Source organism: Psammomys obesus, unplaced genomic scaffold (genome assembly GCF_907164565.1).
Source record: "Psammomys obesus unplaced genomic scaffold, mPsaObe1.curated_primary_1811, whole genome shotgun sequence".
NCBI classification, from domain to species: Eukaryota; Metazoa; Chordata; class Mammalia; order Rodentia; family Muridae; genus Psammomys; species Psammomys obesus.
Window position 1 is genome coordinate 21,079,795 of NW_026585895.1, and position 24,872 is coordinate 21,104,666.

The 24,872-nt window shown below is 38.0% G+C and overlaps 1 protein-coding gene across 1 annotated transcript in view; it reads left to right on the plus strand.

Annotated features, from left to right (window-relative positions):
- Kcnh7 (potassium voltage-gated channel subfamily H member 7) overlaps nt 1-24,872 on the plus strand; it is a 489,239-nt gene that overhangs the window by 352,773 nt on the left and 111,594 nt on the right. The window contains exon 6 of the mRNA XM_055600818.1: nt 5,518-5,732. Coding sequence (XP_055456793.1) covers nt 5,518-5,732 — 215 coding nt within the window. The remainder of the gene's footprint in view (nt 1-5,517; nt 5,733-24,872) is intronic.

Genomic DNA, 24,872 nt, shown 5'->3' on the forward strand with positions numbered 1-24,872 from the left:
GAAAGAAAGAAAGAAAGAAAGAAAGAAAGAAAGAAAGAAAGAAAGAACTGACAGACTTGTTCATCATCCTCTGTACTGGCCATTACCCAGAAGCCTATGACCTTATTAGGATTTGCAAACTGATTCTCAGTGGTGACAGTTTCCTTTGCCAAATTATATGTCACACAGTGAAAAAGAATTTGTAGCTACTGAATCCAAATAACTTGATGAGTACCTCTTACGTCTTTTCCTGAGAGCTACAACGATTTCTGGATGCCGCTTATTCACTGAGTTCTTTGGCAAAGCTTCATTGCTAATGCTACCTTGGCATTTTCTCTAATGTTAATATGCCTTAGTAATCCACTTCATTAAATTTAGCAAAATAAACTCAATGTCCTAAGCAATAGATACAGTTGCAACAAGACAGCAAGGTGAAGGCCCTTGCTGCCTGAGAAGGCACACCTGGCAACCAAAGTTTGATTCCAAGAAACCATGTTAAGCCTCGTAAAGAGAGAACCAATTCCGTGATGTCCGTGAAATTGTCCTATGATGTCCAGATGCATGTGCCTTGACATTCCTGCCCATAGATACATATGACATAGGCACATACCACCACCACCACCACAAACAACAACAATAATAAAAAGCATTTTCTTACTCCGGATAAATGTAAATAGTCTCATTACTTATATAGATTCCTAAACACTTTTAAACTTCTTAGTTACTGCTGAATCTCTGTGCATAGTTGGAAAAAAAAACATAGGTTATTTTATAATTTCATCAGACACTTGTACTGAAATTTCCCTGACTGTTGGTGTAGCCCACCTGATCACCCTCTTTCCATCCTCTAATCACAGGCTGTATACTCACGGTGTTATGCCTTTTGTAACTCTCCCTCAAAGGAAGTCTGTCTCCTGGTACATTTTTTGATTCTTTTATTCCCTTCCACTGAATCTATTGTGACTCTTCATTTCTGCCTGCTCCTTCTCTTTAAATTCATTTACTTTGTTTTTCAGGCTAATCTCCTTTCTTTCATTAGAATCCCAAATCCCATCTGTTCATGATCATTGTCAGTGAGGGTACCTGTCACCTCAGCCCTCAGCAAGGCCTCTCTGAATGTAGACCTAGGAGGTAGGAAACCTTGTGTTTTGATTTCTGGTCTTTGACTTATACCCTTTGGCCTCAAGTCCTATCAGCTTAGCATAGAATTGTTGAAAAGGAGTATTATTAATTCCTGCCTTAAAGCACCGGGCATTTATTCTGTTGAAATTTGAATAGACCGGAGAAATCTATGAAAACTATGATATTTTTGCAGAATCTAAAAGACTTCTAAGTGTAAATATTTGACTTGAAGTCCAGAGAAAGAAGACACTGCACTTTGTACAGGAGAAAATAAGCTTGAAACGCAGTATCTAAGTAGGGTGCATAAATGATTTAAAATAAGCTGTTAGGCTGAACTCATTAAATACATTTATTCAAAAGAAAGTTTTTATTAAGTCTTTCACACTAAAAGTCCAAAACAAATAAACTGAAATGACTGTGTAGGAGTTTGTTTTTTGTTGTTATTATTATTGTTGTTTTTCAGTATTAAATGAGAGAAGCTAAAACAAGGACTGTAGAGGTTGCAAGTTAAGGGCAAGTTAAGACACTTTATCAAAGAGTTGCTCAACTCTAGCAGAGAAGATATCATTTTCTCAGTAAGTACTGTGTTTTACACACTAGATTTTCCTGAAATGGAATTCAGAGATAGTTAACCATTTCTAAAATAATATCAAGATCCTCTAATTTTAATATAAAGTATTCACAAAAGCAAAGCCATTGATAATCAAATAATACATGTATTACTATGCTTGTGTTTGACTATAAATATACTGAGGACATCTCAGTACAGAAAGTTGGCTTTCAAGAAACTAGGGAAATTATTAAATATCCCATATAAAAATAGTACAGTTGGTGGAGCAGTCATAATCAATGATAAGAGATGGGGATTTAACAAAAATTCTAAATGTGTTAAATACTGAAAATAATAATAAACCAAGAGGGGGAGCTTAGGAAGTGTGGTATTCTTACGAGAGAGCTGTCCTTCCCATTAAGCATTCTTTCAAATTGCTTCACTACATGAAAAAAAATGTAATAATGGATTGTACAGAAGATAGACACATCACTAAATGTTAAGGTATCCCTTATCTTCATGTTGAAAACTATCCTGCACACCACATGCCTTGTGAAGAATAAGAAGCTGTACTGGCAAGATGGATCTGCAGGTAAAAGAGCTTACTGCACAAGAGTGCTGACCACACGTAATTATTTTACAATAATAAATAAATAAATAAATAAAGAGTACGAGTTGGTAGAAATGTCATACACAATTACACACACGTAATTAGTTAAAAATTACAAATAAATAAATAAAGATAATAGTTGGTAGAAACGTTATACACACAATTACACACATGTAATTAGTTAAAAATTACAAATAAATAGATATATAAATAAATAAATAAATAAATAAATAAATAAATAAATAAAGATGATAGTTGGTAGAAATGTCTACCAGAGCACTACAGTGAAAATCTCTAGAGTGTTAGCAAACTGACTCTGAAAACCATGCCACAAGTTTAGCGTGTAGAGTGTGGGTGTCCTTTCATGTGGGCACATGACATTTGACATTGAGAAATAGATAATGATGTAAAATATTTCAAAAGGCATTTTGTTTAGAACCTTAGTGTAATTCCTGTAGCTACCTGGATAATATAATAATTTCTCCCAGTTATTAAGAAAGATTCAAGTTCCTTATTTTACACACTTACTTGTGGAAGGTGCAGACACAAACTGTCACCAGAGCTCTGAGGTTTTGTGTTGCGCACTCAAATGCTACAAAAGTTGCAATTCTAGATAACATAATTTTTCAAAATAGTGACATGCTCTAATACAATTAGGTGAGGGCATTAAAGCCCTTCCTCGTGTTGAAAACATGAAGTGTATAAGCACCCATGTTCATCGTAGATATAGCCCTGAAAATGTAGTATTATGCAACCCTGCAAAGTATGATGTCTGCTTTATTGAGAACACATTAGAGATTCATATCATTACAAGCATTTTGACTATATGCGTGCCCCTTGGAACACAGGCAACGAGTTGTCAAAATGAGACTAAGAGTTGTGGTACTCGAATTTTCCATCATTATGACATCCAAAAGGCACCCTGATAAATGTCCCTTTTTGGCACTATTTCAGAACCCGTGAACATAACTATAGTTAATAATATGGACTAGCCAGAACTAGACATAGGGTAATAAAATTATACTAACATATTTTGCCTGCATAGTAACATCCTAAATCAGCTATGTAGACAATTTTTTACAGGAATACAACATAGAGAAGCTGGACTTTAATGATTCCAATACAATTTCACTGTTTGCCTAAATTTCACCATCTGTGTCTCTTATTCTTACCCCTAGGTACCAATAAATTGTCCAGGGAAGAAAATATAGCATTACAGTTAGGAGGAAGACAAACTTTAACAAATGTGCCTAAAATGTAGGCAAAGAATGTACAAAATAGGAAAAGACCCATCTGAAAAATCATAAAAATAAGAACATTTTGGAGACTTTGACAAGGACATGAAAAATAACATTTCAGAAGTAATGTTTCTGTTAGAATATTTGAATAATTTGATGTCACTTTGCATCCTATTTCAATCCGATTATATAACTAGAAGAGAGTATCTTTATGTAAATGAGTACATGCACGAGGGCACTCTGTGCATAAACGGGCTAGGTCCTCAGCATGGCAGTGAAAAGTGCAACCCCAAGAAAGGCAATGTTTGTTAAGGATAGACATTTTTAGTCACTTCCAACTCTGTAACGTAAATAATATAAACTTCTGTAACAAAATTAATATGTTTCTATTAATAATAACTGGATAGTTGAAATGGTGAGTAGTGTTCTTAACATTATGTTAGCCCGAGGTGATTGAGTTATTTGAACCCAAAACACAGTCTAAGAATCAATTATTTTTTTTTTCCTTTTGAGACACAATGTAGCCTTCTCTGGCCTGAGCAGGCATTTCAATCTCAATATAATAGAGTGGACACCAGAAATGCCTGCCCTGTCCAAGAGAAGATACCTAGGATCACTTGTTTCTAACCCTTAAAATCCCTGCAACCTGTTTGCTTCAGGCAGCACTAATCGGAGGCATGAACTGGTGGAGCAGAGTAAGGGAATCTTCTGACCCTGCTCTCTCAGTCAAAAATATTCTGGTTAAGTCCCGTGCTCTGAGAAATCTTAAACAATTCTTCATGATGCTAAGTGTTAAAGTGATAACACGGAGTAAGCAATGAAGCCAGCACATGAGAAGTCCAGACCATTTCTCGAAACCATAAATTGGAGATAATAGATCCATCCCAGGAGAATATGGCATTGCTTAGGGTCCTCACCTTCAACAAGGGAGCCAGGAAGCTTGGCTTCTTCCCACTTGTGTTTGTAAGAGCAGAATGTTGACAGAGATTGGGAGTTTCTAACCTAGGCATGCTCTGTTCCCCAACTATGGTCTTGTCTATTTAAGCTGTATTTGCCATAGCAGCGTTCTTGTGTATTCTGGTTACAGAATTTTTTAATTTAAAAAAATTAACTGAACATGAAATGAAAAGAGATTCCAAGATCCCAAAGTGAATCCTGAAGGTTTCAACAGAGTGCGAAGGGCAGGTGTGTGCGTGCACATACACAATACATACATACACACATGCTCACAAACACATTCATGCACACTCCCCACACACTCACACACACACTCACAGACACCTACACTCATACACACACAAATAAAAACACACACTCTCTCTCACACAAAAACACACTCTCACAAACACACACACACAAACTCACACACATATACACTCACATACACACATACACACACACACATGCACACACACAAACACACACATACACACACATGCACACATATGACACTTTGTTATCTTCAACCTCATCTGGGTATAAATCTTGTAGAAACTCTGTGAACCGTTTCATATAGACAGTAGAAAACCTAAAGAAAGCAACTGGCTTGTCACTTCTCAGGGACATGTGAAAGAGTGTAACAGAAACCAGAGCTGTGCGAACCAAACAGTCACAATTTCAAGACCAACATGAATTTCAACCTGGCTTCCTTAAGTCACCCTCAGAATGGGAAACAAACTCCATGGGAAGCACCTAAGGTGGAATGCAGCTAATAGAACAGGACATACAGGGCTTTTTGTTGGTTTGCTTTGGCTTCATTTTTAATTTTCCTAGCCTTAACTAAAAGAAGCCAGTTCACAGCAAAGGCTGACATATGCACTTATAGAACCAAAAATTTCCCTCTAATTCTCACGTGTCCTTCTGTGTGGCAAAAGATGTTCGCCTATAAACAGACTGCATTTAGAAATGGGAATCACACTGGTCATGGATCATTAGCAAGGCATTCAAGACCATCGTTTTTATTTTATTTTTCTATTTCTTCTGATACCATTTTTACAAATACTTGTCAATTTCTCTAGGGCCTTTTAATCATATCAAGTCAAGCCTGCTGGGATCCACGTCGGATTCAAACCTCAACAAATACAGCACCATTAACAAGATTCCTCAGCTCACTCTGAATTTTTCAGATGTCAAAACTGAAAAAAAGAATACATCTCCTCCTTCTTCTGATAAAACTATCATTGCTCCCAAGGTTAAAGAACGGACACACAATGTGACAGAGAAAGTGACCCAGGTAGGGCATTGTTTTACATTATTTTTAAATTTCAGCTGCCAGGGGATACTTTCTGGATCATTAAAGCATATTTTCTCTCTGATGAATGGTGGTAAGACAGTTATCTCCACGCCTTGAGATATTGGAAAAATTCCTAAAGAAACAGAGTAACGAAACTATCTACAATGACTTTTGTCTGTTACTAGATCGAGCCAAATTGAATTAACTTGGTACTGTTTATTGCTCAAGGCTAATTACCCTGCTATTCATCAAACTTGATCGTTTATTGACATGCTGCTGACCCTGATATTATAAAGCATTTTTAAAGAAATGAAATAGATGTGTGTATGGAACTTTAAAGGTCTAACTGGGATTTATTCCTAACTGTGACCTCTCCTTTTGCACTTACTCCACTAAATGAAGCCATATGCAAGCTGATGGAAAGGAGAGCTGTCTGAGATGATAAAACATGGGAATGAAACAATGGATCTCACAGCAACAATAGTTTATCATTTTTCAAATAAATATCGCAACCTGAATTACAATAAAGAGGCACTGTCCAAAAATCTGGCCTCAAAGAACAAATAAAGATGATTTGTACTTATTGCGTCAAAATACCTACCTAAGCATTACCTAACTTTTGCTTACAGTGCACTTACAATGCTATGGATTCATGGCTCTAAAAATTGTCAAGTAGGCAATTCTTCTACAAACAATTTAGTTAGTATATTTTCCCAGCAAATCTTTGTATAAACAGCACACAACAAAAAGGTAAATTTTACCCCAACTCCTATTCTAAGCACTGAACATTTGTGATCAATAGAGACTTTTTTATGAATTGTAATTACCACAGGTAGTATTGTATTGATGCTTACTTAAAACCTCTTACTTGTATGAAATGAGATGTGTGTGACAGCACTATGCATCTGTTATGGTTAGAAGTAGCCAAGCTGTGTTTGTTGGACGTGAGAAAAGAGGAATGTAATTTGTGGTACACCCCTAGGACGGACTTCCGTATTTGTACAATAATTAGGCACACTACTGTTGATCTCTCGCTCTTCTTAACTAGCATAACTAAAGTCAATACAATAGAGCTAAATAAACATTCGATTATTATTCGTATTATACTGACATCGTCTTGGCAGCTTTGAATTTGACTCGTGACCTTTATCTATGTCTTAAAAATTCTTTTTTAAGTGGTGTCTAATATGCAGATATACAGAAATTAAGAGAATTAAGAAGGGAGATTAGCAATGTTAGGGGCATGGATATGGAAGGAATATAAATAAGTGAAGTTGAGAAAACAGTAAAGCAAGCATCATGGGGACTGGCCAAGAATCATAGTGTGGGACAACCCAAACATATTTCCAGCCAACTATGGTCAGGCTAAAATATTTTATCAAGGGATGTTTCCAAATCTTCTCATCATAAAAGAAGAATGAACCTTAAAATTTAATTTATTAGAATTAACCTCTAATAGTTGAAAAATGAATTTGAAGAATGCCACCTCATTCTTTCTTGGGCAAACAAAGCAAATTAACATCTTCAGCTCCAAGCTATTATGTGTTAGTTTACCACAAGATTCTGCATCCTACCACGCCTAACTAGTCCCCTGTTCGAGGAAAGCTCGAGGCTAGTGTGAGTTAAAGATGACACCTGTTAGGATTTTTTTATCTTAGAGTAACAGAGATATACGCAGATATATACATCGCGTATGAATCTGTTAACAAAATGCCTGTCAGCAAAGAATCCAGAAACACAGTTTATGGAGGACATAATGGTGGTTAAAGGCAAGACTGATCAGAGAAGAAAATAAGACTCAGATGGGACACTGAAGCTGGATCTCAAAAGTTGTTTATCAAACTATGTGACATTTAAAGTCAGAAAACAGAATCAAACAAGCTTAAATTTAACTCTTGTCTTCTTTCCTATGGCATGTAATTAAGCAGAATTGTCTATGTGAGAATAAGACAAAGTTAAGGGCTGGCAAAACTTCCCAGAGTTGGTCAGGTGAGATGGTCCATGTCTTTAATCCTAACAACAGAAAGAAGAGGCAGATAGATCTCTTTGAGTTCCAGGCCAGCCAACACAACAGAGTGAGACTCTGTCTAAAAGCAAAGCAAAAAAACAAAACTCAGATTTTATATAAGATGGTTATAATTATATGTGGAAGGTGTTCCTTCTAGTGCTCAGTACACAAGGAATGTGTTCACTCTAATGTCTCTTCATGGTTTTTTATGACTCTCCTTCTTCTCTCTAGCCAAACATTCATGGCTTCCTAGAACAGAGGTAGATGACTGTACTCCTGAACTCTACTGTAGTGTCTCCACAAGCTCTACTGTTCTGTCTCCATGAATTCTCTGCACTGCTCTTCAGTACCCTCTCTCTCATGAGAGCTGGGTATATCCTATCTCTGAGTCATTCTGCCAAATCTTTTTCTGACTCATCACTTTGTCTGCCCCTCAATTAAATGTTATTGTTTGGGATTAAAGATATGTACTATATTTTCAACCAGAGGGATTAAGGGTGTGTATTCCAGCCAGAGAGATTAAAGGTGTGTACTAAGGGTGTGTCTGCATTCTGGCGGGATCACACAGACCTAAGTCTTTTGGATGTGATCCCTTTCCAGAGTAGCCACGTTCCTGGATTAAAATTCCTCTAGAGTTGATTAGATCTTTAGTGTGTGGCCCTCATGAAATAGTTTACAGACTACAAAATAACTTCTGGGTCCCATTCTGTCAATCATCACACAAAGATGTTGGTGGTTTCATCAGGCACAAAAGCTGCCAGTGACATGATCTTGGACTTCTCAGCCTTCAGAATTAAAAATATAAAATTGAATAAATGTGCACTGTTAATATGCTATCCAGTTACCAGTATTTTATATATACCAGTCCAAACAGAACAAATGCTTACCACTCAATGTATCTGAGGCCAACAAAAGTGCTCATCTTTCCAGATATTCGGGAATACTACCTCCCTCACTCTCCATATTTGTCCAATACAAGAGCAGACATGAGCTTCTAAAGGGAGTGAGGAGGTAAGCATGGGAGCCTGCTTATAAAGGACCGTGTTTTGTAGTATGAACTTCTAGTGAATACAAAGAAGTTCTGAAAGGGAGGACTCAAAGTGGCAATAGCCCTGATTGGGAACAGTTCTACATTGGCACTTAATAACAAATTTTTATTATCTGTGTGCCAGAGCAAACAAGGCAAAGATCAAATGCAAAAAAAAAAAAAAAGAAAAAGAAAAAAATGACCTGAAAATATAAAGTCTAATACTGCATTAAAGTAGTCTAAGACTATCTTATGACTCTAAGACTATCCTGGTGTTTGGAAAGTTTCCTAACCACAGCTGTCTTTGAAATTTACATAGTCATTTGATGCAGTGTATTTTCTCTTGCTATCACTAAAATAAACTTTGTAATAAGCTAAAACCTTATTTTCCCAGTTAGTCTTGGGGAGAGTCTGTGTCAGGAGATTATCAATATATAGGTTTTGGGTAATTGGTCTTTTTTTTTTTTTTCAAATCTTATGCATTAATAGATTTGCTTAAGGTGTGCTTTCTTAGGAGAAGCCAAGCTTTTGTTCACTAATAACTCAGCAGTGAATTTCAAAAATACTTTAGCATACCAACAATAGAGCAGGCATCATCAAAATGAGGCATAAGTGAAAAAAGAAAAAAAAAAAAAAGCAGATCTGCTCTTGCTGTTTTGTCTCCCAGTCTCTTGTACACATTGAATCAGAATTAACTGGATAGTTGTTTTTCTTTCCAGCTAGATGAGTTTCTTTGCAGGAGAGAGCATATTGTTAGTCATTCTTTCATATAGCCTATTCTTTCATACAGTTGTTTACTTATTCAACAAGAATTTTATGAGAGAATGTACAATGTAACATCCTAGAAATTTAGGCTTATAGGAAATGTCTTTACCTTGGAGAAATGAAGGAACAGACAAGTAGATTACATAGGTAATACAAGGCAGTTTCAAAAATTATATTACAGGTACAGACAAGATACACAGGGTTCTAGGAAAGGAAATCTTCCCTGTGTTGAGACTAAGGGATGATAATTGTGTAATGTAGTCTGTTTGCCTAATTAGGAAGCTGGAGAAGTTTCTGATGTTTTTGGAATAAGAATCCAGATTGTGAAACATGTCAGAAAGAAAGTACAGGGTGAAGAATGATTTCTGGTATCAGTAGTGCCTCACATAATATATGACACAACTGAGAACTAAAGGAGCAGACTACACTCACTCTGTCTCTTGGCCAGGCTTTATTCTTCTTGATTTTGCTCATCACCTACGGGATGCAAGTTCTTCAGACTCTCCTGCTTCTCTTAATGCTCACAGGTGGTGAACTAGTGGCAAATGCTATCTATCTGCCAGCATCCATATATCCCCAATAAAAAGGACCCTTGTCAGTCCATATGGGTATTGTGATCATGCTTGTAGTATTCATCAAAGCATAGTTCTTTGATGAAAACAACCCAAGAAAATGTAGCATAGGAGAAGAGATGCTACTGAAGGAGAAACAAATAGCAAAGGCTCATTACAAGGAAGGACATAAGCATTCAAACTAATAGTATCACTGATACTGAAGTGGACATAAAATACATGTTAAATGCTGGCTAAATTCTACAACACAGAATCAATGCCACGATACTAAAACATACAACGGAATTCTGAAAGGGAATAATACCTAGTATGACAGCAGAGGGTACTATGAACTAGTTGAAAACAACTATATAACTTTAAGCCAAAGTAGATTTCTAATGTTCAACACTCTCTTTGTTATTGGCATGAAGATAAAATTATGCTAAATTTAATAGGAGTTGACAATGACCCACTGTTGTTTATTTGACTCTGTGATAAATTGGCTTACCAAGTTAAATCTACATGGTAACTCCTTGGCAGTATTATTATGTCCATTTCATAGGGGAGATGAGGCAATTCATGTAGGACACACAGGGAATGGTAGAAGTCCCTTTCCGCCCAAGGTCACCTGACTCCACAAATGAACTCCTCCGTTCATCAACTACACTCCACGCTTCAACTGTTTCTCCATTTGCATGCTGAACTGCTCAGAGGCCCTCTCACCAATGGGATATGTTTGAAATGTGTCTTTATGGTTGAGTGGCACACCCAGGACACCATTAAGTACTCAGAGGATTGAGGCTATAGAAACAGGAGCAGAACACTAGATGCTTTCGCATAGTCTTTAACGCATCTTGACAAGGAAGCTTCATTTCCATCATCACTTTTTGAAGCTCACGTCCATCTCTTTATGGAAGAATTACGTGAGGATCGTGGGGTTTAGGGTTTTGTTTGTGTTCTGTAGTTACCAGAAAAGTGAAATGAATGTGATGTTACTGACACAAATCAGAGCTCAAAGATGATAGCATTTTGTTTTTTTTTTTAATTGAAATTTACACAACACAAATTTATTCATAATCTTTTTGTTGTTAGCCAATGACTTCACAGCAACTATTTATAACTTCCTATGAGTTATAATGGATGTTTTTAATGGGAAATTAACTTTAATTTTATACTTCTGGGCAATATTTAAAGTTATCATCTTGGGATTAGCCATACAAAAAGTTTTAACCCATTTGACATGTTCCTTCAAATCACATAAATACTAAACGATCATCAATGATAAAGGTTTTTTTAAATCTTCCAAACAAAACTACACATTAAAAGTGATTTTGTATATAGAACTATTTTTCTTTTTTAATATGTATTTTTCTTTTTATTATTATTATCATTTATTACAATTTATTGAATTTGTATCCTTGCTGTGGTCCCCTCCCTCATCTCCTCCCAACCCCACTCCCTCCCTCTTATCTCCTTATTCCCTTCCCCTAGTCCACTGATAGGAGAGGTCTCCTCCCCTTCTACCTGACCTTAGCCTATCAGGTCTCATCATGTTTTCCTCTGTGGCATGGCAAGGTTGCACCCACCAGGGGGAGGTGATCAGAGATCAGGCCACTGATTGCATGCCAGAGAAAACCCCTACTCCCCTTATGAGGGCACCCCCTTGAAGACTGAGTCTATGGCTACATCTGAGTAGGGGTTTTAGGTCCTCTCCCTGCATGGTCCTTGGTTGGAGTATCAGTCTCTTCAGGGCCTCCAGGGCCCAGTTTTGTTTTGTTTTATTTTGTTTTTTTTCTGGCTCTGTTAGTCTCCTTTTCGGAGCTCCTGTTCCTTCTAGGTCTTTCTATCTCCCCCTTCATTCATAAAATTCTATGCATTCTGATTTTCTTTTTTTCTTTTTTTTAATTAAATTTTATTTTTTATATTAATGACAGTTTATTTACATTGTATCCCAGGCATAGCCCCTCCTTCATTCCCTCCCAATCTCCTCCATGCCCCTCTCTAAGTCCACTGATAGGGGAGGTTCTCTTCCCCTTCAATCTGACCCTAACTTATCAGGTCTCATCAGGACTGGCTGCAATGTCCTGCTCTGTGGCCTAGCAAGGCTGCTCCTCCTTAGGTGGTGGGGAGGTCAAAGAGCCAGCCACTGAGTTCATGTCAAAGACAGTCCCTGTTACCCTTACTAGGGTACCCACTTGGATACTGAGCTGCCATGGGCTACGTCTGAGCAGAAGTTCTAGGTTATATCCATGCATGGTCCTTGGTTGGAGAATCAGTCTCAGAAAAGACCCCTGTGCCCAGATATATTTGGTCCTTGTAGAGCTCTTGTCCTCTCCAGGTCATACTAACTCCCCCTTCTTTCACGTGATTCCCTGCATTCTGCCCAAGGTTTGGTTAGGAGTCTCAGCATCTGCTTTGATACACTGCTAGGTAGAGTCTTTCAGAGGCCCTCTGTGGTAGACTCCTGTCCTGTTTCTTGTTTTCTCCTACTTCCAATGTCCATTTCGTTTGTCCTTCTAAGTGAGGGTTGATCATCTTACCCCAGATCCTCCTTCTTAGGCATATATTCAAAATATGCTCAAGTACACAAGGATATTTGTTCAACCATGTTCATAGCAGCTTTATTAATAATAGCCAGAACCTGGAACCAACCCAGACGTCCATCAGTGGAGGAATGGATACAGAAATCATGGTACATTTACACAGTGGAATACTACTCAGCAATTAAAAACAAGGAAATCCTGACATTTACAGGCAAATGTTGGTAACTAGAAAAGATCATCTTGAGTGAGGTAACCCAGAAACAGAAAGACACACATGGTGTATACTCACTCCAAAGTGGTTATTAGACATGTAATACAGGATAAACATACTAAAATCTATACTCTTAAAGAAGCTAAACAACAAGGAGGACCCTAGGGTGCTCAGTCCTCATTCAGAAGGGCAGCACTATTTTTTAATAGTGATGTTAAATTAGAATTACACTTAATTAGAGATTCTAATTTCCAATGGCATTTCAACAAAGGATTCTTCATTTTTGAAGTTATAAAAGAATCACAATACTTCTGCCACATGATTAATGTGTTTTTATAACTGCATTTTGTATCTAAACTCATGTAAACATCATGTAAGCTTCAATAGAACTGAACGAAAGTGCCAGAAATAGCAATAATCTAAAAAAAATTTACAAATGAAATTTGAAATGGAACACAGGAGGGAAAATTGCTTCTGAATACTGCCAAGTGATATGACATTTGTTTTTCATCCATTATCTTTCTGTTATTTATAGAATGCCATCAACTTTGGCTAAGCAAAGCAGAAATCCCCATCCAATGTTTTCTGCATATTCTGGGCATGGTTTATAATGTACTTGTATAAATGCAAATTGAAATGAAAACAGTGTAACTGGACTTTGCAAGAAAGCATAAAGCATGGTGAACAGAGATTCAGCACCTATGGGTACTTACAAAATATAAGCCAGTGGAAGGTGCTATGGCTGTTACGAAAATAAAAACAAGCCTTTGCTTTTGTCTTTGAGTAAATTCAAAACTTTGAAACTGAAGGTATGAAAACAGATTGTGTTTTCAAATTTTTTTACTTATAGTCAATATTTTCTACAGTATATACAATGATGAAGATTAGAACAAAAACAACTAAATATTTTATTAGCAATTATATTTTTAAGTATGTATTATACTATACATACATTAAATATAAATAAGGTCATTATTATTTTAAAAACAGGTGTAAAAAATTTTAAAAGCAACAAGTTAATTTTGGCTACTTATACTAAATCATATATATGATTTAACATATATATATCTAACAAAATAGGCTTTCACTTTAGTGCAAGTACTTATCTCAGTAATCATACTCCTGAACAGTGTTGATGATGAAGGAATAATATTTCCTTATGAAGCCCTGGAAGTCACTGAATAACAGCCACAGCTTTTGGTGAAGCATTCTTGCATAACTGCTTAAAAGTAAAACAAACAAACAAACAAAAAAACAAACAAAAACCACACCTGTTTGATTTTGTATATTCACACATTTGTAAAGAAAAGAAGAAGAATGTCATCTCCGTTAGAAGTTGGGTCAGACATAAGAATCTGAATAATAGGAGGGGTCAGAAAAGACAGGTAAAAGTAATTTAGCTCAGGGTTCATAGCAATGGTGTTGTTGCCATGGCAACTGAGGCACAGAAGATGTGGGATCTGTTGCCAAGATGGTTCCACTCTTCTTCGATCCCCTTCAGGCCTCCAGTTGGCCTGAGCTTTCAGATAAAAGTCAGACCCTGAAACAAAAAGGGAGTGCAGAAGCAAAGTTTTTGCCCGTTTGCCCTTGTAACCTAGGGGTTTTGACAAGCACAGTTCAAAGAGAATCACCTAATGATAGCAGAAGAACAGGCAGAGCAGTAGGTTTTCCATGTTTCATGGGAAGAGGATTAAGCTAAAAATTACGAGGTCTGAACATTCCAGAGCATATATGGCATTTACACACATACAGTCTAAGTCCTTAATATGTTGAGTGGCTATGAACTATTCCTTGAGTGCAACCACAGAAACATGTTTAGATCTAAATTAGGAGTGTAAAACAAATAAAGTAGAAAGCCTTATTGGCGGTCTAAGTATTAATATAATTTTCCCCTAGTTCTATTTTTCTCTATTGTGAAGACCTCATTTCCAGGGCGAAACTGTATGGTGAGATTACAGAAATCGCCAAAATTTAATTGTTTCTGAAGAGTTTATTAAAAGTTAGAAAACTTAAAATTCACAGAAGTTTATTTTTTGTATTACCCAGAATTCTTTGCTATTTCTGTGTCAATGAAACCATATGGAATAACTCTTGTCTCCTTTCCTCTCTCTCTCCTCTCTTCCTCTCTCTCTCTCTTTCTCTGTCTCCATGTACCTCTCCTTTCATTTTAGTCATTTAATGGTGAGGGGAACCTGAAGATTCTTAATTCTAAACAATCTTTATCTTTTTTGTAACATCCATTTCTGTATTATTAAAATAAGACAAACTTGGGAAACACAGTTGTAGTTCATCCTGCAGTTGAAGCTGAAAAGAGAGCCTGGCCTCTCCCTGCATTCTGTATTTCTTCGGTTGTTCTGAGCAGTTGCATCTCTTCACGTGGTTTCTAAGGAAGAGGATGAGCCACACAACTTTGTGATGTTCCTCTTGTCGCATCTCTGGATAAAGATAAGAAGGCATGTCCGTTCTCATTTCAGTAGTCCTGTGCAGAGGCTCATTTAATCTCTAGAGGCGGCTTCAGAGCGCTTGGGGCCACAAGTCCCTCAAAGAAGCAGCCACCACTCGGGAAGGCTTGCCTATCCCTGTGCCCTGAAGCGTCTCCCCTAAAACAGTCATCTCACACTCTTCTCATAGACCAAAATGAAAATGAAAATAAAAAAGTAAAACATTCCTTTTCTGTTTTAAACAGTCCGGCTACAAGTACATGCATATGTTTATTGAAACCTGTTTCTTTAGAATCTGTTAAGTAGGACGGTAGACAGGTGTTTGTGATACAAAATGATGATAAAGGAAGGAACCAGAATCTAAATCCCTTTATTGGAGGACCACGGTGAAAGAGGACCTGCTGACTTCAGGGGCCGGGGAGATGATTCCTTCCTTCTCTGTTTCGTGGTAAGCGGCGGTGGCGGCAGTACTAAAAGTGTCATTTTAATAGTCCTGGAAGAGGTGAACAGACTGTGGTGTGCGTTATGTTCTACTCCAGCTTGTGCTATCTCTTGTTCTGTTGATTATCCAATGTGGCAAAAAGGACAAAAGGCAATATAGCCTTTAGCCGCGTCTAGTCCTTTGCGTCCATGGATTGCGTTACATTTGAAGTGCAGTCCACATGCCAAGTCCACATACCACAGGAGGAGCAAGTCCTTGATTTTTAGGACAGAGTACTAAAATTGAATCATACTGAGTGAAGAGAATTCAAAGAGGGACACAAATGAAAGCAATTAAAAACCCTAATGCGCATCTGCTTCGATCCCCTGTTGGGCGGAGCCTTTCAGAGGACCATCTATAGAAGGCTCTCATCTTGTTTCCTCTTTTCCACTGCTTCTGGTGTCTATCCTGTTTGCCATTCCGAATGAGATTTAAGCATCTCCCCTAGGGTCCTCCTTGTTGTTTAGCTTCTTTAGGTGTGTAGATTTTAGTATGGCTATCCTATAGTATATGGCTAATATTCACTTACAAGTGAGTGTATACCATGCATATCATTCCCACAAAGAGTGCAGCAAGCTAAAAAATCAGAGCCCAGGTGGTCCTGCAGAAATGATGTACCAACCAAGGGCCATGCATGAAGAGGACTTGGGCACCCTGCTCAGATGTAGCCAATTGGCAGCTCACTCTCCCTGTGGGTGTAGCCTGCGTGTTCCTCTCGCCAGCAAGAACGCACACGGACACCAGGATTCTTCTGCAGCAAGCGTTTATTCAGCAGTAATGAGAGGAAGACCCAGAGCCCCAAAATGGCACTCCTTTTATACCCTAAATGGTGACGTGTTGGTTCCTGATTGGATGCAGCTCATCAGGCCATCTAACATCACTAAGTGAGCCAATCTTTGGCTCGAATTCAGCTTTAGCGCATGCGCATAGGCAGTTGTTTACGATCTCACACACCGGATGCTGGCGCCATCTTGTAATGGCATTTGCTTCAGGCTCTTTACATCTGGGTTCCTGAGCAAAGGGAGCAGGGGCTTCCTCTGTCATGAACTAGGTTGCCTGCTCTTTGATCACTTGCCTCTGGTGATATGGCCTTACCATGCCACAGAGGAAGGGGATCCAGGCAGTCCTGATGAGACTTGATAAGCTATGGGCAGATGGCAGAGGAGGAAAACTCCCCCTTTCAGTGAACTAGGGAAAAGGGATGGGGAGAGGGAAAAAGGGAGGAAGGGGGGACAAAGGGGAGTTGAGGGAGGGGGCTTCAATGGAGATATATAATGAATAAATTGTAAAAAAATAAATTAAAATTAAAAAACCCTGATGTACCCTCTTTGACTGCCAGCTGTCACTTCAACTGAACCACACTGTTTTAGAGAGGTAATCTGTGGTTTGTAAATTATGCATATAGCTATCTCCATTATTCATGAAATTGTATTGAAAAGTGGTGGTTTCCAATCCTGAAATCTTTTCACTTGCTGAGGCCCAAAGTACTTAAAATCCACATTTTCCCCATCACTCTCTCTTCCTCTCCCCATCCCTCCCTCCTCACCTCCATCCCTCTCATCAGATATTAGTAACTCACTCTGTCTTTTAAAGAAAAACTTCTCAACCCTGTTTTTGTCAGCACACTTGAACGATGCTTCCTCATGAATGCTGTGATGCCTTTAGCTTTAGCAAATGAGCAAAATGAATTGGTACAAAGTTAACTGAAAGGGCAGCTTCCAAAGCATAAGTATAACTTCTTTCTGATCAGCGCCACCTATTACTGGAAAATGGTTGAAAACTAACGATGTGGTCTATTTGTTGATTGCAGCTTTGTGTTTTATATATGTTCTATAAAATGATTTTTTTTTAATTATTGGTTTTGTTTGTCATATATTCTCATTCTAATCAACAGTTATGAGGTCAGGGGACTAAAGCTTCAACCAAGTAGTATGAAAAAGAAAAAAAAAGTCAATATTACAATTTATATTTGGTTATCCACAATGAATAGAAATAGGAAACTGACAGTGTTCATAAGAGTGTCTTCCTGAAACTGAATGGGCCTTAAAAACAAAACTACCCCTTAGAATCACTAGGGAAGAGAGAAGGAAAAATGAATGGAATGGATGTAAGCCCTCATTGGATGTCCTTTTCCATTGGGAACTCTTATAGCTTTGTGTTTATCTTCAAGGGAAGAAACGGTGAAGTGGATTTCTCAGTTCCTTTTTCTTTTCCATTTGGTGATTTTCTCTGGCACATCTCACTGTCAAGAAGAGACACCATATTGTTGGGCTAGTATTATTTATTATTATTTGCCAAGTTATTGTGACAGTATTATTTAACCTGCTATCACAAATAATAAGACACTCACACCTGTTAGATTTTATGATTTACTTGTTTACTTTGGGCTGGGCAAATATTCTATCTACACTGTCTCAATAACCTCACCGTCCATCTCTCAGCCCCCATCCAATGCCATCTGCTTTAACCATTCTTATCTGGGCTACCTTCCATCCATAATCTTATGAATACTTGCTTATATTTGGTGTTTTTTCCATCTGCCGATGCTTGGAGTCTTTCTCCTGGTCCATGTGGTTTCTTCTCCACATTAATCCATCATGGCATCCTCCTTCCTCCTTTCTCCCTATTCCTCTGTCTCCTTCCAGTGATTCTTCTGTTCTCTAAAACCCAGGGACCCTAGCTACACCTACCCCATTCTGCCCTGTCCAGGTTATAGGCCTTTAATCAACCAGTCAGGTATAATGTCTTAGACATTATTAAATTTGCCAATTGAAAGAAATATAAAATTGAAGAGTGAAATTTGAGACCAAAGATGAGAAATTGCCGTTCATTCTGTAACATTCTACTTTCATTTCTTTAGCTTATGAAAACTTAATTTCTTATTAAGATCCCATCTCCATCATCAGCCCCAGAGAATAAATCCAGAACACAATTACTGGTACATAACAGTTCCAGGAATTTTCAGTTACAACAGGTGAAAATTAACTTGCTAATAGGTAGGATGTAATTATATTCAGTTGGCACTTAGCATTTAGAATACGTCCTGGAAAACATCAAGAACAGATGCTAAAAACTGTAATGAAAACAGTTTTAGAAATATAGCTATGTTGTATAGGAAGGAGAGACTCCAGATAAATCTCTAAAGGTTAGGAGACCCTACTTCTGATACACTTTCAGTTTCTCAGAGTTCAGTGGCCATAGCAAATGCCACACATCAATAGTATCACACTCTTCCCTTGTTCAGGTTTAATGGCCTGGTGCACATTAACTCTAGCTCAACCAGTAACCTTGATATGGCTGTTTCAAAGTACCAGCACTGTCTGGAGCCTTTATTCCTAACACAACTTTTTATTTAAAAAAAATAGGTTAACATCTTTGTTTAACATTATTTAAACTTTGTGTAACTGTTACCTACTTGAACCCACTTTAATGTATCACATAAAATCAACTATCCTTGTCTTCCTGGAAAACAAGCAAACATACAGACATGCTGAAGAGGACTGTAACGTCTATCTCACCTCCAACTATTCTTACATAACACAGGTTGTATATCTCTCTTGCCTGTCACTGCACTGTGGTTCCTCATGAGCCAACATCTGCAGTGGTTGAACAGTCTCCTTTGAGTCCCCTTTGCCCTTTGTCCTGCTGATGATATGAGTGTGGCCTAGAGTTTACTTGCTCTTAGGTTAACATCAGCACTGTCCTCCTCTCTATCAAATCCAGCCTTATTCCTGAGGTCTAGATCCATGCACATTTGACAAGCTTCATAGTTTGTACCAAATGTCCCAAGGACAATTAGCTTTGGAGTGGCAGGAAAACTTACATCCATGATACACTGTGTCTGTTTGTCAATGGCTAGATGATGATGATGATGATGGGAAATAAACAGGTAAATACACAGATGGAATCATACTGGGTAATTTACCTGTGTTTATATGTACGCTGAGATTTCATTTCCTTATCTATACCTTGAAAGATAGGATCGTAATTTGGGGGATGTGTTTTGGTACTAACACTTTTTTTAATTTTTAATATTTTAAGATTATATGTGATTAAAAGTAATACATTTAGCCCTTCTGTTTCTTCCCTCTAAAGCAGTGGTTCACAACATGCGTCTCAAACAACCCTTTCACAGGGATCAAATATCACCTATCCTACCTATCAGGTGTTTTCATTACAACTTATAACAGTAACAAAAATACAGGTATGGAGTAGCAGTGAAATAATTTTACGGTTGGGGGGGTCACCACAACATGAGGAACTGTATTAGAGGGTTGCAGCATTAGGAAAGTTGAGAACCACAGCTGTAGACCCTTCCATAGACTTCTCTTCCCACTTCCCTTCAAGTTCATGGTCTCTTTTTTCACTAATTGCTATCGCACACACAATATGTTCCTAGATATAAACTGTGAAGTCTGTATAGTGCTAACTGTATCTATGTTTTCAGGGCTGACCAGTTTATACTGGATAACCAATTGGTGTGTTCTTATCTGGGGAAGGCCACCTCTGCTGTACCCAGGTTTCCTTAGTTGTCTATAGTTCAGTGTGTAGGGTTGAGACCTTGTGGGAAACTCTGTCCAGTTTGGCATGTTTGGTTTTTTAAACATATTGCCCAAACAACTCAGAATAGTATCTATTTATCAATGAGTAACTATAGTGTCATTGTGCATTGCATATTCTTGGCAATCATGGGGAAATATACAGATGAAGTAATAATATCATGTTTCCATTCAGGTGATCTTTACTGAGTTCCTACTAAATTGTAAGTAGATTCAATAAGAGGGGTGTAAGTTAATTCTACTTATTCTGTCCTTACTTTCTTCTTGCTGGTGAGGAGAGCCATAAAATTAGGGCAGACACTGTTCTGCATAAGCATCTTGGATAAATCTAAACTGAGGTGAATAACAGGGGGATGAGCCCCCGGTTCTTCTTGTTGTTAAATGGAGTACGATACGAGAGTGACAATGCTCTTCATTCCTTGTTCATTCTATCTTTTCTCATATTCCTAAATTGCAAGCTCTGTATAAAACCTTCCCCACTCTAGACACTCAGTAAATCATTAGTCTGAGTTTCTGAGCAAGACGGATTCCAGCACTGTACAGAGTGTCTCCTCTGAACAGGATGTTTCACTGTAGATGCTGGTTGCAGTGGTGTGATAAACCGCTGACACCTAGTTGACCATACTCTAAAATAGAGCAATAGGACATATGACCAAATAAGACAAAGGTTATGTTCTGCCCAGTTCACGAACCCCAAAAGACCAGGAATAGCTAGACTTCGCTGTAAATACATGAGGTTCTTTATTGTAAATTACAAGCTGCAGCTTGGGCCCACACCTCCCACTGTCGAAGCGGTGGGAGCCGAGCGCCCCGTGCCCAGGTTAGTTGGGTGATTTAAAAATTCTGATCCATCCCAGCATGCCCAAGGCAGGGGCAATTCCTGCCTGGCAAGCATCTATTGGTCAAAATGCTACATTTTGAATTGATTGGCTATAGGAAGGTCCCCGGACCATAATGACCTGGTGTCCCTCCCTAGGGGGATAGGCCAGTTTCCTAGCAAGTGTATCTCTAGTGGGTGGGGAAAGAATGCAGTAAGGCGGTCCTTCCCCTCAGGGCATTACTGGACTTCTCCACCTACCTAGTTCAAGCCTTAATTAATAATAGCTGCTAATAATCTTTTGGTCTCTCAGTTATACTTGGACAGAGTGGACGTTCATGAACAGACAGGAAAATTTAGTCTAGCATGCCTAAGGAAATGATATTCACAATGAACCATAAGAGGAGGAAGACAGTGCAAGATAGCAGCATAATGTTGGCTTCAGCAGGGAAAATTCAAACCAGATAGTAGCACAGAGATTCTCAGAATGGGTGACCAGATGTAACTGTGGAAAGGGTAGCAAAAGACTGTTATTTTTCTAGTCTCCTGCTTTCTTCTCTGGTACCCTTAACAACTCCTTGCTTTATACACATTCTTTCTTGTTTATTATCCTCTCCAAAGCTTTCCAGTCTTATGAACGGCCTCCTGATAGGCTTTCTAAATATGTTAAAGTAATATAAGAAGCTGTTAAGTATGCTTTCTTTTCTTTTTATTTTATTAATTCTTTGAGAACTTCAAACCAGTTGATCATAATCAGCCTTCCGCTCCTTCAATGTCCATTCACTACTGACCCAACATTGTGTGCCCAGTTTTGGGTGTGTGTTTAGTTTTGGTTTTCTTTTTAAGCCCATTCTGTTTAACTTGCACCTTCCCCCATTTAGCAGCTATTACTTAACAATAGCTCCGTATCTAGGGATGGGAGCTTATACCTACCTCCCCTTTCCATGCTGGGATTTTGTCTGGCTTCCCATTGTAATAAAAAGCCCATGTTTTCCTAAGGCTTCTAATTTGATTGAAGTATTTCATATAAAAACCTGCATGAAAAATAGAATTTTATTCTCCCTGGGATATATTTGCATCTAGAAGGAAAACTCATTAGCTCAAATGAAGATTTTTTTTTTAATTCAAGGAAACGTGGAAGAGAGAGGAGAACAGATCACAGTGAAAGGAAAAGACACAGTTTAGAAAAAAAAAAGGAGGGTTGGGTTTTTTTTTTGTTGTTTTTTGTTTTATTGAAAGGCTCTCAGGTGGTCTGTCTCTCTGCCTTCTTTGGGTGCATTCACTACCATAGCCACATTATCATTTCTTTACCTTTAACAATGAAGTAAAGTGATCTTCTCTGAAAAAAAAAAAAAAAAAAAACCTGATTATTACTCAAAATTCAAAACACATTTATGAATTTATTGGGCTTCCTCCATTTATTGAACATTGAACCATTTACAATGCAGTAACTGTTCAGAAAACTAATAAAATATGAATAAAGCATAGGTATGTGTTTAAATAGGAATATTTCAATATGCTTTGTATTTAAAAACAGAATTCCTATTTTAAGCAAGGTGAACTGAGTTTTCACCACCTAGTTTGGGACTGCCTTCAACTGTACAATTTCTTTTCTTTCCTAATGTTTTAAAATAGCTTCATTAAAACCTGGGAAATGCTAGGCTCCTTTGCAAGATGATTCTCCACAAAGTATCAGGTTACATGTTCAAAACCGTCCAATACAATCTTGGATGACATTGTTGTGGAGTAGAAATTAAAATAAATACCTTTTCTTACCTCAAATATCTGTCTGCACTTAGTTTCATTCTTTAAAAAATCACCACGAGAGATGAGTCAAACAAAAACTTCCAAAGGAGAAGGTCGCCGATATGGAATCTTCACAAGTCCTTACTAAAAGCATGCCCGGGTGAATGAGGAAGTCACTTCTCTCTAGCTTTAGATATCCTGTCACACTCCGCCGTGAGGCAATCATCATCACAACATGCGCGCAAGTACACACAATGCACACTGGGAGTTGGAGAGCCCTGCATTACATTGCTAATATTTTAGGACGAATAATCTATTGAGTTTCTTCAAATGAATTTCCCTTGCGTACTTATCTTGTGAGAAAACATAAATTTCATTTCTCTGCTAGTTAGTTTTTTGACAACTTGACACAAGCTACGGTCATCTGGAAAGAGGGAACCTCAACTGAAAAAAAAATAAATAAGTTTCCATCTGAATAGCCTGTGGAAAGTATGTGAGACATTTTCTTGATTAACAGTGATGTGGGAGGGGCACAGCCTACTCAGGGTAGTGCCATCCCTTGGAAAGAGGCCCCGGGTGACATAAAAATGCAGGACGAGCAAGCCCATAGCTAGCAATCCTCAACAGTCTCTGCTTTAGTTCCTGCCTCCAGATTCCCGCCTTGATTTACTGTCCTGATTTCCATCAAAGACAAGATAAAACAAAGGCTTTCCTCTTCAAGGATTTTGGATTGGTTTGGTTTGGTTTTTTAGCCATGGCTTTTATCAAAGTAATAAGAAGCAAAATAAACAACTTCTCATTTATAAAAATTGAAAAAGAGCGACATTATTCAAATCATGTTTAAGTTGTGAAAGCTAATTATTCTCTGGCTTAAACCTTTAACTCTGCTTTATGTATTGTTCCCTTACTCTCATCAAGAAATGAATATGCTTACTTGAAGCCCATAAGAATATATAATGTTCATAAACCTTCCACCTCAACAGAAAGCCAAACTCTGATATTCCAACACCATGAACTAAACCTGACTCCTGTGTGTGAATATTGCTTAGCTAATAAATAATGGACATTGCATGTTTTTAAAAGATAATTTTAGTTCAACTTATCAACCGGCATACAATATCAATTCGAGATCTCAAATGCATATTTCGATAATGTAAGAGAGGTCTTGTGGGGCTTTCTTCTCCTATTCCCATCAGAGGCCTCTACTATATCAGGAAAAGAATTTTCCAGTAATTGAGTTATTGCCACTTACGCAAATTTAGAATGCATTTCTTCTTTCCCAAACCTTATGATTCCTGTGACCAGATCTGAACCTTTTAAGATACAAGTTGCCCGTGTGTTTTATTTGTATCAGTTCTACTTCCATTTCAAAAGTGCCAGGAAAGCCCTGGGAGCCACAGTGACTAACGACCTGTTCTATAGTTGAAAATGCTGTCTAAACTGTGATGCCTTCCAGAGCACAAAAGAAATGCTGACGTGGGTCAGGAATTTAAAATGGCCCAAGGGCCTACGTCATGCCAGTGGCAAGCAGAGGGTTGGAAGTTAAATTAGTACCAGAAACTTCAACGGATCATGATTCACTGGCTTAATGTTAGATAGGAAGATAAGAAAATACACCTGTAATAGAGCCTTAACACTTTAGTCATTCAGACTTTTGTAGTTCAGAATTCGTATTAATCCTGACAGCGACTTGGTCTGAAATGCTCCACATTCTGTGAAGTGGTTGATACTGAAATGCGGAAAGGGGTCCTTAAGTACAGTTGAGGCTAGCCCCAAGTAAGCTTTAACGTGGGAGCTAGGGTGGAGGATAGTCACACAAAACTTAAGAGTCAGTGGCTCTGTGTTGTCATCTTGTGGTTCCAAAGAATGAAGTTCGTGGGCTAAACAAGGCAGAGATGAGAAAGAAGTTTAGTTATAGGATTATATCTGGAAGCTTAAGGTGTGTGTGTGTGTGTGTGTGTGTGTGTGTGTGTGTGTGTGTGTGTGTGTGT